General features: G+C 38.7%; 1 protein-coding gene across 9 annotated transcripts in view; it reads left to right on the top strand.

Annotated features, from left to right (window-relative positions):
* CAST (calpastatin) overlaps positions 1 to 15067 on the top strand; it is a 64157-nt gene that overhangs the window by 46200 nt on the left and 2890 nt on the right. For 7 of the 9 annotated variants that reach the window (XM_055790785.1, XM_055790784.1, XM_055790786.1 and 4 more), the window contains 13 exons: positions 611 to 658; positions 3092 to 3196; positions 3495 to 3596; positions 4271 to 4372; positions 5413 to 5496; positions 6254 to 6301; positions 6475 to 6567; positions 7127 to 7225; positions 8060 to 8161; positions 9949 to 10041; positions 10865 to 10918; positions 13807 to 13940; positions 14299 to 14373. In XM_055790785.1, coding sequence (XP_055646760.1) covers positions 611 to 658; positions 3092 to 3196; positions 3495 to 3596; positions 4271 to 4372; positions 5413 to 5496; positions 6254 to 6301; positions 6475 to 6567; positions 7127 to 7225; positions 8060 to 8161; positions 9949 to 10041; positions 10865 to 10918; positions 13807 to 13940; positions 14299 to 14373 — 1139 coding nt within the window. The remainder of the gene's footprint in view (positions 1 to 610; positions 659 to 3091; positions 3197 to 3494; positions 3597 to 4270; positions 4373 to 5412; positions 5497 to 6253; positions 6302 to 6474; positions 6568 to 7126; positions 7226 to 8059; positions 8162 to 9948; positions 10042 to 10864; positions 10919 to 13806; positions 13941 to 14298; positions 14374 to 15067) is intronic. The other 2 variants (XM_055790787.1, XM_055790788.1) reach the window with 2 other exon arrangements.

A 15067-nucleotide genomic window follows, 5' to 3' on the forward strand; every position in this document is an offset into this window, starting at 1 on the left:
ACATTCATTTTTTTCAGATTGTCACTTCAAGTGATGGAGATTTGTTCAAAGTTAAGCAAAACAGCAATAGAACTTGGATGTCTTCATAGATTTCAGAATTGAAAGTTTTTGTGACGGTTATTAGTATAACTGATGTTGTCAAGGTTGCTATGTAAACTGGCCTTGCAGGAGCTGAATGTTAAGATTCTGTTTTGAAAGGAGCAGTTTTACCCCTCTTTTTAGAGATGTCAAGACTTCCTGACTACAGACCTGGGAATCAACCCCCTGTTTGTTCAAGTGCAAAAGACAAACTTTTGCACGCAGAGCATGTTTTACTACTGGGTGAATTCATGCTGGTTTACTGTGGAATTAATTCCTGGTGCATGTTGATACTGATAGGAATGAATGCTTTTTGGTGTCTTGGCCATTTGTGTTGGGTAGACGTCACATTTGCTTTTCTTATCCACTTACCTGGTGTGTAAGAATTCCCTGTTTAGAGGAATTCCTGTTACTATGTCACTGATTTCATCTTGCATGTATTATTTATTTTTTACTATTCTGCTGGTGATTATGGAGTATGGCACTTGTTATAACAATGGAAAAATGTTAATATTATTTACTTTACTTTTAGGAGAAAGATGGAAAACCAATATTGCCAAAGACTGAAGAAAAACCTAAGGTTAGAAAACTGACAATATTGTAGGAGTGTGAATAGATACCCTGTTTTCTCCCTCCCTGTCATGACTTCTCTCTCTGCCGTTATGTAAGTCTCTTGGTCTCCTTGTGTGTTTACTTACTTGCACAAAACCTGCTGAAGTGTCAGGCAAGAGTTGGTTTTATTGAAATTCAGTGGCTGTAAATGAAGAGCTCATAGTAAGAAAAAGGTTTAGAGATTACTAAGATAGGAGAGAGTTACAGAAATGTCTGCTGACACAAAGAAAAGCTGTATCAAGAGTTATTGTAAAGTATTCTATAGCAGTCTGTTGGAGCTGTTGAAGGGCAAGAGAGGTAAGGCAGGAAAAATCTTTTCTTGAGAGCTTCTTCTCATTAATCAAATGAGAAGAATCATAAAATATAAAGGCACATGAGAGAAAGAAAGAAAATACTGTGGACATTTTCCTAATCACAAAGAACAACTTGGACTTTGCAAAAAGTATCCATCATGGTCTAGGAAGTACAAGATGGAATGAAAGGATTGAAGGAGACAGTTACAAAGGCTAGTTTAAAATGTACAGGTAGAAATCAAAAATTAGGGAAAGGAAACAAACTGTGCACTGAAGAAACTGAGGGCTTCACTTTGGAAATACTGTGAGTTGAGGAGTGCTGCCACAATTGGAAAAGTACAGGCAACCTCAGTTCTTCTGAAACAAGTGTGAAGGTCAGGACCAATCTGAGCAAGAATGACACTGTGCCTTTTTAGCAGAAATATGAAGTCATTTGTGTGATTCAAGCTTGAAATACATTGGAATGCAAAGACAGCAATCAAAAGAATTTACATCTGTGAAAATCTGCAGGTCAGGTCTTGGACATGCAGTTGTCTTGAGTGGGTGATGTATGATAACTGTAGAGCTAAGCATGTCATAAGGAAAAAAAGAGAGGGAACGAGGCACAAACATTAAGAGACAAGCCTTCCTGTTTCACAGAGAGCACAAAATTGATGGCACACTAAAAAAAAAAAAAAGAAAAGCTCCAGAAGAGGAACATGGCATGATTTAAGGGAGATTGGTTCATAGTTGAAGTGCAGTCCAAAACCAAAGTAGAAGATGAGCTCAGTCAGAATCATGTGGTCTTATGCCAAAAGAATTAAGTGGCTAGCAGAAGAATAAGTATTCCTATGCTCTTCCACCTCTGTCAATCAGAGACACAATAGTTGTTCTGTAAGTGAGTCACAGGGGTACTGAAGTCATATGTTGCAGTATTTGAAGAAGGTGATTTTGAACAAGATGTGTTCACCAGTATTCCTGTAGTATCACCAATAATTTAGATCTGTGAAACCAAAACCAGCAAAACAGAAAAGTTATGTTAATAGCTGAAAAATCTTCAATCACTTACAGTTCTTTCTTGATCTCCTAGTAAATGCAAAGTTTTTTCTTGATGATTTGAACTAGGGCTTCTGTTGCTTTGGGTCTCCAATCTGCATACCCTTAAGCACATGCAGTGGCATGACTTCTGGAAAAAAGTTATTGCCTAAATGCATTTTTTATTTAGTGGTTTAAAGGGGAATTAAAATTTTATGAAAAGTGAGGCCTTACGTGATGAGGCATTTTGTAAAGACCTAGTGGCACTGATCAACAAAGGAAGGAAAGTCGGAGGGGAAAAAAAGAAATTCTCCTTTAGAAATCTAATTTTACATGTTATGAATTTGACCAAATGAGCCCTAACCAGTTCAGTTCCACGCAGCATGTGAGTGGCAATCACTGCTAGCAAAGATTTAAACATGTGTAAACAGCAGTTGGAAGGCTCCCAGGAGCATTAGTAATAGATCACAGAAGTATATAGATCACTTAGTACTAGATCACATAGTATCAACAAATTGTAACAGATCACACAGTAGGGAACTAAAACTGCTGTTTATTAACTTTTCCGTAAAACATGTGCAGTGAAAACCACTAAGTATCAGCAGCCAGTGCACAAGCTAAGGGAACTTCCAGCTGATACTGCCTCTGAAGGAACTGTACTTCTGCTGGAAAAAAAGAAGAAAAATGAGAATGAGAGAATCATGATCTGATGGTGCTGCTTTCCACTACCTAAATGTAATTTATACTTGAAGCATTACAACAACATGATGCTGTTACAGTAAATACTATATAGTAAATATTAGCATTCTCTTTTTTTCTAATTAAGAGATTTTATTTTCAGTAGTCCTGTAAACAGTATTGAACATAATGTTCTCTATATTATATTGACTTTTCATAACAAAGCAACTGACTCATTCTGAAAAGTAGTTTTCTTATTTTATGCACTACAAAATTCATGCTGTTGTGTTGCATGTAGATGTGAAAGGTTATTTCAGTGTAGATTACAAAAGATTTCCTGCTTTCTGAGTAGCTGAACTGTAGTTCTTGAAAAAATAAATGACAGTGAGTCACCTGTAACACCTGTCTTCTTGCAGCTTTTGAGTGAATCTGATGTTTTTGATGAACTTTCAAAAGACTTTGACTACCTTCCACAGCCTGCAGTGCAATCCATACCATCAAAGCCCAGCAGCACATCCAAGGTATGTCTTTCTAGTTTACTGAAGATGCTATCACTGATAGTTTTGCTGAGACTGGATAATGCTACTGTTCTTTCAAGAAAAATATTTAATTCTGTTTCTGTTTTCTTCACCCTCATTGTGTTCAGTGGAACATGCAGTGTCAGCACTTGGTCCTTATTTGAGGGTCTTCTACCTTTAAATTTAGACTTTTCTTACTTGTTTTGTACTGTATTAAAAAAAAAGGCCACTTAACAGGAACAGGTACATCTTGGGTTTCTGAGCATATTCAGTAAAAGGCAGTGTAATTGTTCTGTTTCAGAAGCCTTCAGATCCTGTGTCTGCAAAAACTACTGAGGATGAAGTGGCCCCTCATGCCAGAACTTGTGTTGTGCACCATTCAGCTCCATCAGCTGAGTCTTCAGTGAGTAGTCTTAGCTGGAGCTAAAGCAAAACTCAGCGCTTCATTTATGCAATGGTACAACCTATTGTCAAGATGCTTATTTCAATATTGCATATTCTTCCTCCTTAGAGGTGAGGCACAAAGGCTGAGTGCTTTCCAAAAGTATCAAGTCAAGCACAAACTGAACAGGGAAGGTCAGTGACCCTCTTAATAGAGGAAGGCAGACTGACAGTTTTTGTGGTCTACTCTAGCTCTTGATGCTCTGAAAGGGATGCTCTTTGTCAATGTAATAGGTCTGCAGGAAAACACAAATTGTGCAAAAAAATGCTAACTGACTGTCCTACTGAATATTTTGAAAGATTGCCTTAATGGCTGATATTCTTGCATCTCCTTAGATTATATCTATACTTCTGTTAAAAACCAAAACAAACAAACACCTGCCCTGTGGAACATTTTAGTTGTAAGTCTTTGGAAGGAAGAAACTTGTTTACAGAACAACCTGTGTCAGAGTTTCCTTATGTCTTGAACTCAGCAGATCCCAAATGTGTGAAGACAGTTAGGTAGTGAACAGTTTTTTAGTCTGCTTCTCAATTTTTACCTTTACTAATGTGTGGCTGGTGGTGGTACTATATGAACTTCAGTGCAGCTGAACTCCAAACTAAGAACTGCTTTTTACTGCATTGATACACTTACAGGTTGGTCACATGGCAGATGAAGCCCTGGAAGCCTTGTCCAGTAGCCTAGGAAAGAGGGAGCCAGATCCAGATGAAGGGAAACCTGCTGTGGACAAAGTTAAGGTATAGAAACAGTCAGACCTCAAAACCAGACTGTTGATGTAATTATCTTCAGGATTACTATATTTTCTCAGGCTAGAAACAACTTAGGGATAATATTTTCACTTTTTTAAAAAAACAAATTTACTTGTAAAACCAGTTGTGTTCTGCTTAGGAAGTACTAGTAGGATTTCAACACAGTGAATACATTTTTTTAACAGTTTTGCCTATTACAGTACAGTAATTGCCTCAGCTTCTGAAAAGTGCATTTACTTAGTGTCTTACTGCTGAACCAAAGCAGAATTAACATGGATATCTGAGGTAGCATACCGTATGGTTCTTTTTCAAAGGGAACAAAATATATGATGAGTTGTTTAAGCTAGGAATGATGCAAAAGAATTTGGGGTTTGTCACTGATCTTGTCATTTTAACAGAGACCCTTAAGTAAGTCACTGAAGTACGTGTAGTCTGTCTAAGGCAATGCTGTTCATAGCAACAGTCTGAATTGCCCCCATTTGCCACCCCAAACCATGAGCCAGATGGTACTGACTAAAGCCAAAAGTAGAAAGGATAGTGCTTCTGGTGGGCTGGAATGCTATCAAACAAGAGTTCCCAAAGTTGGCTTTACTTGCTCAGTTGTCATCTTCCAACATAACATGTATGGGGAAGTCAGCTACCAATTTCTCTGTTGCGCCTTCCATTCAGTGCAGGCCAGGTAGCTGTTGAGTGGATTAAAAAAAAAAGTCAAGAATTAAAAGGCTTGGAAGGGTAATGCTATTCTGTTATTGGTCAGTGCATCTCTTTACTTAACTCTGTTGTTCTTCATTGAAATATGTAGAGATGCTTCTGACACACAGATGAAGAAACAGCCAGAGAAATGAAGGCCTTCTCAAGAGAAAAGGCTCTCATCTAATTTGATGAAATTTTTGTCTGGTACTTGGATTGGACCAGAAAGACTAATTTGAATCAGTAGACTTGAAGACTTTGAAAGCTTGCTCATTTGCATTTATGTTGGGTTGTAGTTATTTGTTTGTCTGAATACTGTTTTTATTTTGCCTGCACAGGAGACAAACGAACAGGAACAACGCAAAAAACTGGGTGAAGATGAAGAAACAATTCCTCCAGATTACAGATTAACAGAAGAAAAAGTAATTTATTTAATGTGCTTAGTCTTACTTCCCTTTCATTCCTCAGAATATGTGGATGAAACTGAAATGCCATTTCATTTTGAAACGTTGATGTTTAGTTCACCCATTTTTATAGTATATAAACATTCTGGTTGTAGTTTCTGAATATCTGTTATCTGTCATTAGATGCATACGTAGGCACAGAAGTGGCTTAGATGTAAGTATTAGTGAATGATTTTGGCTGAGATTAGTGCACTGGAATCTCTCGTTAGCTTTTAGTATTTTAGAATTTAATAAATTGTAATTGGTCAAAGCTCTTAAAAAACCCGCAGTGCTTCAGGGTGGTGTTTTATACAAACATCACCACACAACTGATTTGACATAAATGGAATGCTTAGGTATAGCCAAGACTTGCACAACACTTGCCATTGTGAAAAGATACGACCTTTCTGGACTTTGCATCCAGGACTATTGTTAACAATCTGGAAGTTGGGATTTTTTATTTATTATGTTACTTCCATGGAGATTGGAACACGAAGGAGGGAAGCTCAGGATCTCACACTGAATCACTTTTCAGCACTCAGATGTTTTTAAATTATAGTATTTTAAAATTTTCTTTGAGTAACACCTTGAATAACAGCAGTAGATGTTAGAGGTTACTAGATAGATCATTCTCTTGTGTTATACTGTCATTCAGTGAATGCTCTCAGAGTGCTCCCGTGTTGTGTGGTCATTTAAGGACTACTTGGTTTAATGTAAGGGGACTTTTCTTTTATAGGATAAAGATGGAAAACCACTCTTACCAAAACCAGAAGAAAAAACCCAGGTAAAAACATGAATATTCTTATAAATATTCATTAATTAATTAATTACTTACCCTAATGTCAGTAAGGTTTCCCAGTCTTCAGTTTAAAAGTGGAGATAGATTGTGTTATCTGCTCAATTCTTAATATATGAAAAGGCTTAAAAGCCTCTTATTTTCTTTCTTTTTAATGATAGCCTATGAGTGAAAATGAACTTTCAGCAGGTTTGACAGAAGGATTTTCCTGTTCTCCACCATCTTCACCATTACCTGCACCGACTGTAATCAAGGTGTGTATGTTTGATTTCAGAAAATCTGTTTTATTTTCAAATTGTTTCAATAATCTTGATATTTTGTTTCATTTAAAGATTATGTAAACTTTTAAAAGTAGAATTCAGTAACTCAAATTTTGAAATTTTTTTTCAATAAATTAATAGGAGAGCGGGACTAATAATAAAAAAATCAGATAAGTTAGCTGCTGTATCTTTTTTACCTTTTGCTTGCATAAGTAACGCTGTGCAGTTGAGAATTTTACAAGTGTCACTTGGGAATATAGATGGGCTTGGTAGAATTTAGCTCCTCTGAAGGCACATTAAACCTGTCTGACTTAAGCTATGCCAGGGTTTAACCCAGTAGTTGAGATGGAAGATTGAACTTGAACAAACTGAGGTGCAAAACAGTTGCATAGTGCTTCCCAGGAAGAGGTTTCAGTATGAAATAAGTAGAGCTTCTAAGAAAAATGGAAGTCCTAGAAATACACGGTATCGGCATTGCATTTTAGATGCATGGAATTTGATGCATATTTTTTTCTCAGTCCTTGGTTAGTAATGAGGCTGTGTCTTGTTTCAGAAAATCAAGAAAGATGAAACACCTGCAGATTCCTTGGATGTTATTGCTGCTGCTACAGTTCCTTCAGTGTGCTCAGCAGCTCCTCTAGCCTCTCCCTCAGTGAGAACTTTTTCTGTGGATCCTTACCTCCAACTAAGAACTGGCTAACGGGGAGTTTTTAGGTTTGGGCCCCTAGCTGAACCACACCTTTCTTTTCCTGGTTGTGTAATGAGAACATTTGAAATAATAATAGTATGTCATTACCATAGTGCCAAAGTCATCTGTTAAGCCTATAGAAGGGTTAATGGAGTGAGAGGCAGCACCAAGACCTCCTTTTAATACCAGAACTTCCCTTCCTTGGGTTCAGTGGTAATGTTGCCTGGCTTCTTCTTTCTCCATTTTGATCTGTGCAGTGGGAGCTCCATCTAGTGTCTCCAGACTGATTTGAAAGTTGGATTTGAAGCTCCTCCAAGCTGGGTTTCATTTGGTTTTAAGGGCTTTTTTTCTAATCCGTTCTTGAATAAAACTGATGTGAATTAACAAAAGACCCTACACTGTATGAAGATAAAAATCTTAATAAGTTTGTTTTCAGATTGACACTTCCTTAGTAGCTAATCTGCAGTGATAGTGATACTTGCAAAATGAATAGCAATTACCAAAACCCAGCAATTTCATAGAACTGTTCTCATTAGATCAGTTAATCTTCTGTGTAACAAAAGAAAGCCATTAAAATAAATTCTATAGACTCTTCCTGAAATTATGTTTTCTGTAGGTCTAAATAGTCTGTAATTTTTTTCCCTCCGCTGTCACATAGCATTGTAATTACAAAGGGAGAGCTGATGGTTCATTGTTAACTGAAGTTGACAGTTCATTAGCCAGTACTTATATTAGTTTGATGAATTATATTATTTTTAGTGAAGATTTGCTGTAATGGATGTGTTAATACTTTGTTAGGGCGGAAAGGAGATGGATGAAGCCTTGGATCTCCTGTCTGATTCCCTAGGACAGAGGGAACCCGACCCTGATGATAACAAACCAGTTGTGGATAAAGTAAAGGTAACAAAACACGTTCTGAAGCTTGTGCAGTCTGAGGATAAAAAAAAATAAATCAAGCAAAAAACCTCCCCAGCAATCTCTTGAGATATTTAACTTTGAGATTTATGAGGGGTTTTTTAAATCTATTTAGTAAATTTATAAATTAGTAAATTTAATACTGCAATACTACTTATATACTTGTAGGAGTATATGGCTTTCTGTATTTCAATGTGTATATATATATATATATAAAAAATATATTTCTATGGTTACTAGAAAAAAAACCCCATACTCTTTCAGTTGTCCTACATATCAACCGCTCTTCAATCAGATGTATTACTTGTGTGTTTTGTGAAAAATGTTGAATTTGTATGTTAACTAATTCACTTGGATGCGAGTGTTGAAATATTACAGGAAATTTACAAAATTACAAAGAGAAGACACCTGCAAAATAGTTAGAATAATATCAGTAAAAGGCACTGAAATGAAGTTATTCTAACTATTTTGCAGGTGTCTTCTCTGGTCTCTGTTTCCAAAATTAATTTTGTGGCCTTCTTTTTGTCAAACTTTTGATTTTTAAACCCCACAAATACCAAGTTCATTGATGATCGTGTTCATCAGTCCCATTTTGAACTTGCGTGTTTCTGCTTGTTTTGTCAACATTCAGTCTTTCTTCATATAATTGCATAAAGACTTTTCTGCTAATAAGAAAATAAGACACATTTCTGCATAATAGTAGTAGTAATAGTAAATTGGCAACTGAGATACTTCAGGTAAAGGACATTACTGGGGAAAAAAATGACCAGAAGCTGCCTATGAATAAATGTAGGCTGGAACCTAGAAGGAGATTCTAATCTCAGACCAGGCTCTTGTGTGGAGGTTGTTGGCTGCCTTCAAAACAGATTTGTATAGCCTGGGTAGTGTTGTCCCTTGCCATAGCAAGGGGGTGTACGCCTGATGTGCAAGACCTCAGCAGCTCCTGTGCTTCAGTGGAGCTGGAGGAGCCTAGCTTTCTTCATGTGTTTTTTTACACAGGCACAGAAAATGCCTTTTTATATTCAAAATTTTAAAAAAATAGAAAAAGAAGACATCTTTAAAAATGTCTGCATTGACAAATACAAAAATATTTTTCAGCAATATGTTTTAAAACCTACTTGTATCTAAACAAAGTGTTTTGTTCAGCATGGGTCTGGTGTGTTTGCCAGTAATCAAAGCAGCTTAAATTGAAAGATAAACGTAGCAGAAGGAATGCTTCCCTCCTTGATAGAGTTTTCAGGAGCTTGTGGTGCTCTGCCTTCTAGTTGTGTTGGATTTGAACCTGACTCTGGCTTCTAAGCCTGATGAGATGTGTAGGCTCATCTTGATCAGTCTGGGTGTGAGGTAGAATAGTGCCCTAGGTTCTACTAAAGGTACTGGCCTTCACAAGGAAGACATTGAAGGAACATCGGTTTTGTGTTAAAGTTACAGTGTATGGATAAGGTTCAATGTGGAAGTATGGAATGTTCCTTCTAGTCATACTGTTGTAAAGCAGAACTGAAAGTTGACATAACTTCATGTTTACGTTATGATGGTGCAGTGTATATATATGTTTAACTTACTAAATGTGTACACCTACTGAGAGCTAGTAATTTTTAGATTTTTAGGCATGAAACACACTTCATAATGAAATAAGTTTGGGGTTTTTTTCTGGTGGTTTTAAAATTCTGAAATAAAAAAAGGCATCTGTCCTAAGTTAGTGAGCACTCTGACTTACAGTTTCCTAATATTTCTAATACAAGTATTTAAGCTGTTGAAAAAATTTCTTTCAGGAAGAGGCTAAATCTGAACACAGAGATAAACTTGGAGAAAGAGATGATACTATTCCACCTGACTATCAAAAACTTCTGGAATCAGGCGAGCAGGTAAGGAAAAGCTTTTTTAGTCTGTATTTGCAACACTAGAAATTTCACGTATGAGCCAGTCTGTCTACTTCAGAATTACGAGGAGAGCAGGGAAGCTTAATAAGTGAGTAAGTGTGTCTACAATATATATGTATTAAGGTTAAACATGTAAATATCCTATACTTAGAGTAGCTATGTATAGGCTTGCATGCATTTAATTAAAAAAAAAAAAAGAAAAAAAAAAAGAATTAGGTGGATTTTTTCAGGTGGACAAATAAATCACTTTGAAGCATCCAGTAGCAATCAATGTCCTGGAGATTCAGCAGTGTAGATGCCAGTTACAGTGGCTCAGTGTTTTGGGCACTCCAGAAGATCAGGTGAACAAATAGGCTGTCTTCTCTTAAACACCTTGAATTTATAGTCTGCTTTTAAACAGGAGGTACTTGTAAACTGTGAGTAATAATGCTTATTCATTCCAACTCTTTATGTTCCACGTTGGGGGACAAAGTGTATGTACAGGTACTTTTACATTGGTGGTATACCTAAAGCCCTGTAAAACTGCCATTTGCCTGGAGCACATGACTGTTCTGACAGTGATTTGATCTTTTGTGGCTCAGGAAGCTGTTTTTCCAGGCATAGAAAGATGCTATCACAGATGTAGTCAAAGTAACAGACCATGAAAAGATGTCGTGAACCGACATTGAGTACACAGCGTGAGAAGTCAGTTCAGAATGGTGCAACTTCCTTGTTAATCTGTAAACTCCCAATGTCATACATAAGTGCTTGTATCCTAAAACTAATCTGACCAGTTCAAAATGAGAATATAATCTTTCTTCTTTGCAAGGGTAAACCAGAAAAGCCAACAGCAAAGGATGATGTCAAACACAAAGGAAAAAAGGTAACATTTATGATATATTTGGTTTGTGTTTGTTTCATGCTGTGTGCTCTGATAGTTTTTTTTTTCCTAAGTAGTGTCACTGTAGGCTCGAGGCATGATTCATTGCAAATGCTTATAAATGCTGTTGAATGCAGTAGGTAATAGTAACAGTGTTGACAGTGTGGCCTCTTTCTGTGAAGAGTAACTCTTCACAATAAATACAGTTTTTATGCAACAACTACACTGTGAATGATCAGGTCCAGTATTCAAGAAAGTTGTATATCTTGGAAACCTCAGACAGACATCTCTGTTCTAACATACATGTAGAGCTCCGGTATGTTTTTTCTTAAGAAAGGGGTAATTAAAGTAGACATAAATTCCTGAAACATTAGTTTAACTTGTGGGAAGTATTGCATATTGTGTGACTTCAGAATTAAAATCATTGCAGAAGCCTACAGATGATTCTGTAGCTATCGATGTCCTCTCAGGTGACTTTGTTACTTGTGCAAAAGCTTCTGCTGCCCCAAAGTGCTCAAAGATAGGAAAATAACTTGCAAAATAAAGTTTTTTACTACTCTATGAAAATTCCTCACTTTTGTTTGCAATAGCTCAGTTTAGACGTGGCGTTAGCCAGTTCTGAGGATGCTGTGCAGATGTAGTGATTGTCTTACAACTGTACTGGAAATTTGATGCGTCTTGCTATGTACTAATACTTAGAAGAAGGAGGGGGTTTGCTATTTAGAGTCTTCTAGAGAGACAGGACAGGCTTGGAGAAGTAAGTTGAGCAGGGAATTGTGGTAACAGTTTTCGTACAGATTAGAGTGTCCAAAAACTGTAAAGGCAAAGAAATCTTTCTTCAGTGGTTGCATGCACTACCTAGCAATAGTTGCAGGCTGGAACTGAGAAGCAGTTCAAGAGGGTTTTGCAGAGAGGAGCGCTAGGAGTAGAAAAAGGTTTTAGATGTGTTGGGGAAAATAGCAAAGCTGACAAGAAGAAGGAAGAAAGAATTGACTGGAGAGGTAATGAGAAATGGACTGTTGATTATTTGACATGTAATCTTGAACACAGCTGACAAACAGCTGTCACACTTCCCCCAGCAAAGTGCTGCACATGTGAGGCTATTTGAAATGAACTAGCAGTGGAGACTGCATAAATCTGGAGGTCACCAAGTTGAAGAGGGTGTTTGAGAAAGTATGGTGCTAGAAAAGAGCATTAAGAAGGGGACTGAGATTTGGCCACATGTGAGAAAAATCACTGTCGGACGTGCTTTCTGCTTGCCCTTAACCTGGTGTTTGGTACCTTGAGCTTGGGTGGAGGGAGAGGTCTTGTGTGGCTTTTGAGATACATGCCACTGCAGAGACCTTACATGCTTCCTCAGCAGAGGAGCCCAAGGGCACTCTGGGGCAGCTGGTGGGATATCGGTGTGAAAATCATGAACTCCTTTTGTTTTCTACAAGTGCTCAAGCTAGTTAAGAACCTGTAACTCCCTGTTGTTAGCAAATGGCTTGCATGTGCCATGCAGAAAGGAGGCTTAGTATTAACTACATTCATGTGCGAGGCCAAGTGCAAGGTCCTGCCCCTGGGTCAGGCAGCCCCCGGTACCAGTACAGGCTGGGGGTGAAGGGGTTGCGGGCAGCCCTGCCCAGAAGGACTTGGGGGTGCTGGGGGATGAACAGCTGGACGTGAGCCGGCAACGTGCGCTCGCAGCCCAGAAAGCCAACCGTGTCCTGGGCTGCATCACCAGCAGCAAGACTGGCAGGTCAAGGAAGGGGGTTCTGCTGCTCTACTCTGCTCTGGTGAGACCCCCGCTGCAGCGCTGCATCCAGCTCTGGGGTCCTCAGCACAGGAAAGACATGGACCTGTTGGAGCATGTCCAGAGGAGGCCACACAAGTGGTCAGGAGGAGGGAACAGCTCTGCTATGAGGACAGGCTGAGACAGTTGGGGTTGTTCAGCCTGGAGAAGAAAAGGCTCAGAGGAGACCTTAAAGCAGCCTTTCAGAACTTAAAGGGGGCTTAAAGAAAGATGGGGACAGACTTTTCAGTAGGGCCAGTAGTGATAGAAGGGGTATTTGTTTTAAACTAAAGAAAGGTAGATTCAGACTAGATATAGTGAAGACATATTTTACAATGGTGGTGGTGAAACACTGGCACAGGTTCCCCAGAGAGATTGGTGGTAGATGCCCCATAGGATCATGGAACGGGTTGAGTTGGAAGGGACCTTAAAGACAACCTGCCTGCCATGGGCAGGGGCACCTTCCACTAGCCCAAGATGCTCAAAGCCCCATCCAAACTGACCCTGAAACACTTCCATGTTTCCCAGGATGGGGGGGATTTTTCCCAGGATGTTTCATATCCCTGGAAACATTCATGGTCAGGTTGGATGGGGCTCTGAGCAACCTGGTCTAGCGGAAGGTGTCCCTGCTTAGTACAGGGAGTTGGATTAGATGGCCTTGAAAGGTCCCTTCCAACCCAAACCATCCTGTGGTTCTGTGATGTGACATGTCCTATCCTATGCCCTGGGTCCCTCACCTGCAGGCAGAGGGAATGGTACACATCTGTTTGAATGGTGAATAGTTTTGCACTCAGCTGGGTAAAGCAGCTGCCGTTGTCTCATCTGGAACTGACTTCTGCCAGCCTGTCCCTGCCCTTCTCCTGCAGTAGTGACCTGCCCGCTTCCTGCAAAGGTCTTTGCCAAACCAGTCTATTACAAGTCAAAAAATAAATCCCCTGGACAGTCACAGTTGTGAAAAAATAACCAGTTCCCAAATGAAATTCTGCGTTAGCTTCCTTAAGCTTATACTACAAGGCACCCAGTTATCAAAAGTGAATTACAATTTTGTCCATCCTTAAAATGTTGATTGTAATTATTTATGCTTTTATGCTCTGTTTGTTCCTCTCCTGGGGGGCAGAGAAGAAGCAGCTTTGAAACTGAAGTTCAAATCAGATGTAATTCCTGGGAGGAAACAGCTGTGTTTCCAAATAGCTCTCCTGACCACTGCAGTGCTTCCCCAGTGCTTACCCTGACACCGAATCCGCAAATGGCGTAAGACAAGTTATTGGTGTTTTAAGTGCTGTTTTTACTTGGTTATGAGCTTTGGAATTAAATTTTCCAATACAACATCATTACTTTGTAGTAAATACAAAAATTGCCCGTATATACCAGCTTTCTTACCTGTATATGGTTTCTGGTGCCCTAGTCTCCCCAGTATGAGAAAAAGCTCCAGATTCCAACTTGCTGTGGACTAAGGCCAGTAATTACAGGCACATGTCCTGCTTGGAGTTCTCTCCCACCTCAGCAATCACATCTAGAAAAAAAATATGTTACAGCAGTTGTCAAAAGTAGGAGCTGTCAGTTCTCTGTCCTTTATAACTGTACTCACTGTTTTTTCTTTGGAGTGTAGGAGAAAAGTGAGAAGGAAGCCATCAGCACGAAACCAACCCCAAAGAGTAAAGGAAAAACCAAAGACCCTAAAACGGTAGAAACATATGTATTATAATACAGATAGTCATGGTAACCAAACACTATAAACATGAAAGATGAGAAACCGCATTTTGATTTCATATTACATGGGTATTACTTTGGGGAGAATGTGGCGTCAATAGGTTGAACTTGATCCATTTGTGTAAGCACGTACATAGGAGAAAAGCACCAGTCTATTTCAAGGGAAATTTTCAGTAAATGGCAGCTGAAATATGTTTCTTTCAGAGAGAGTGTGGTCTTCTACAGGGGGCTCAGTGCATGCTCCACAGGCTTCTCCTTCCTGTATTTGCTGACCTAAGAGTCACATTTCATATGCCTACAGCAGCCTCGGGATCCCCATCACTTCTCTCTTTGCTTGACGGTTTCAAGTAACAGCATTCTAAGAGTGATTAGAATGTACTTCTTCAACCACGTGTCTTTTTCTCAAGTTACTATAACTTATTTTAAAAAAGGAATGGAAACCTACATACATTTATAAATAAGTATGCAGAATGAATCTGGTGGGAAAAGGAAGGCAGTTTCTATTTGTAAAAAAACCCGAAAGGTTGCTTGGCTTTTATCATCCAGAAATACAGAAAATGGCTTTAGGTGAGGGTGAGACTTCCCCATCACATTGTTTTCTCACAGGATACATCCAGTAGATGCCTGGATCAGATGGTGACATCTGCTCTGAAAATTTTGTGTGCCCT

The sequence above is a fragment of the Falco peregrinus genome, chromosome Z (genome assembly GCF_023634155.1).
Source record: "Falco peregrinus isolate bFalPer1 chromosome Z, bFalPer1.pri, whole genome shotgun sequence".
NCBI classification, from domain to species: Eukaryota; Metazoa; Chordata; class Aves; order Falconiformes; family Falconidae; genus Falco; species Falco peregrinus.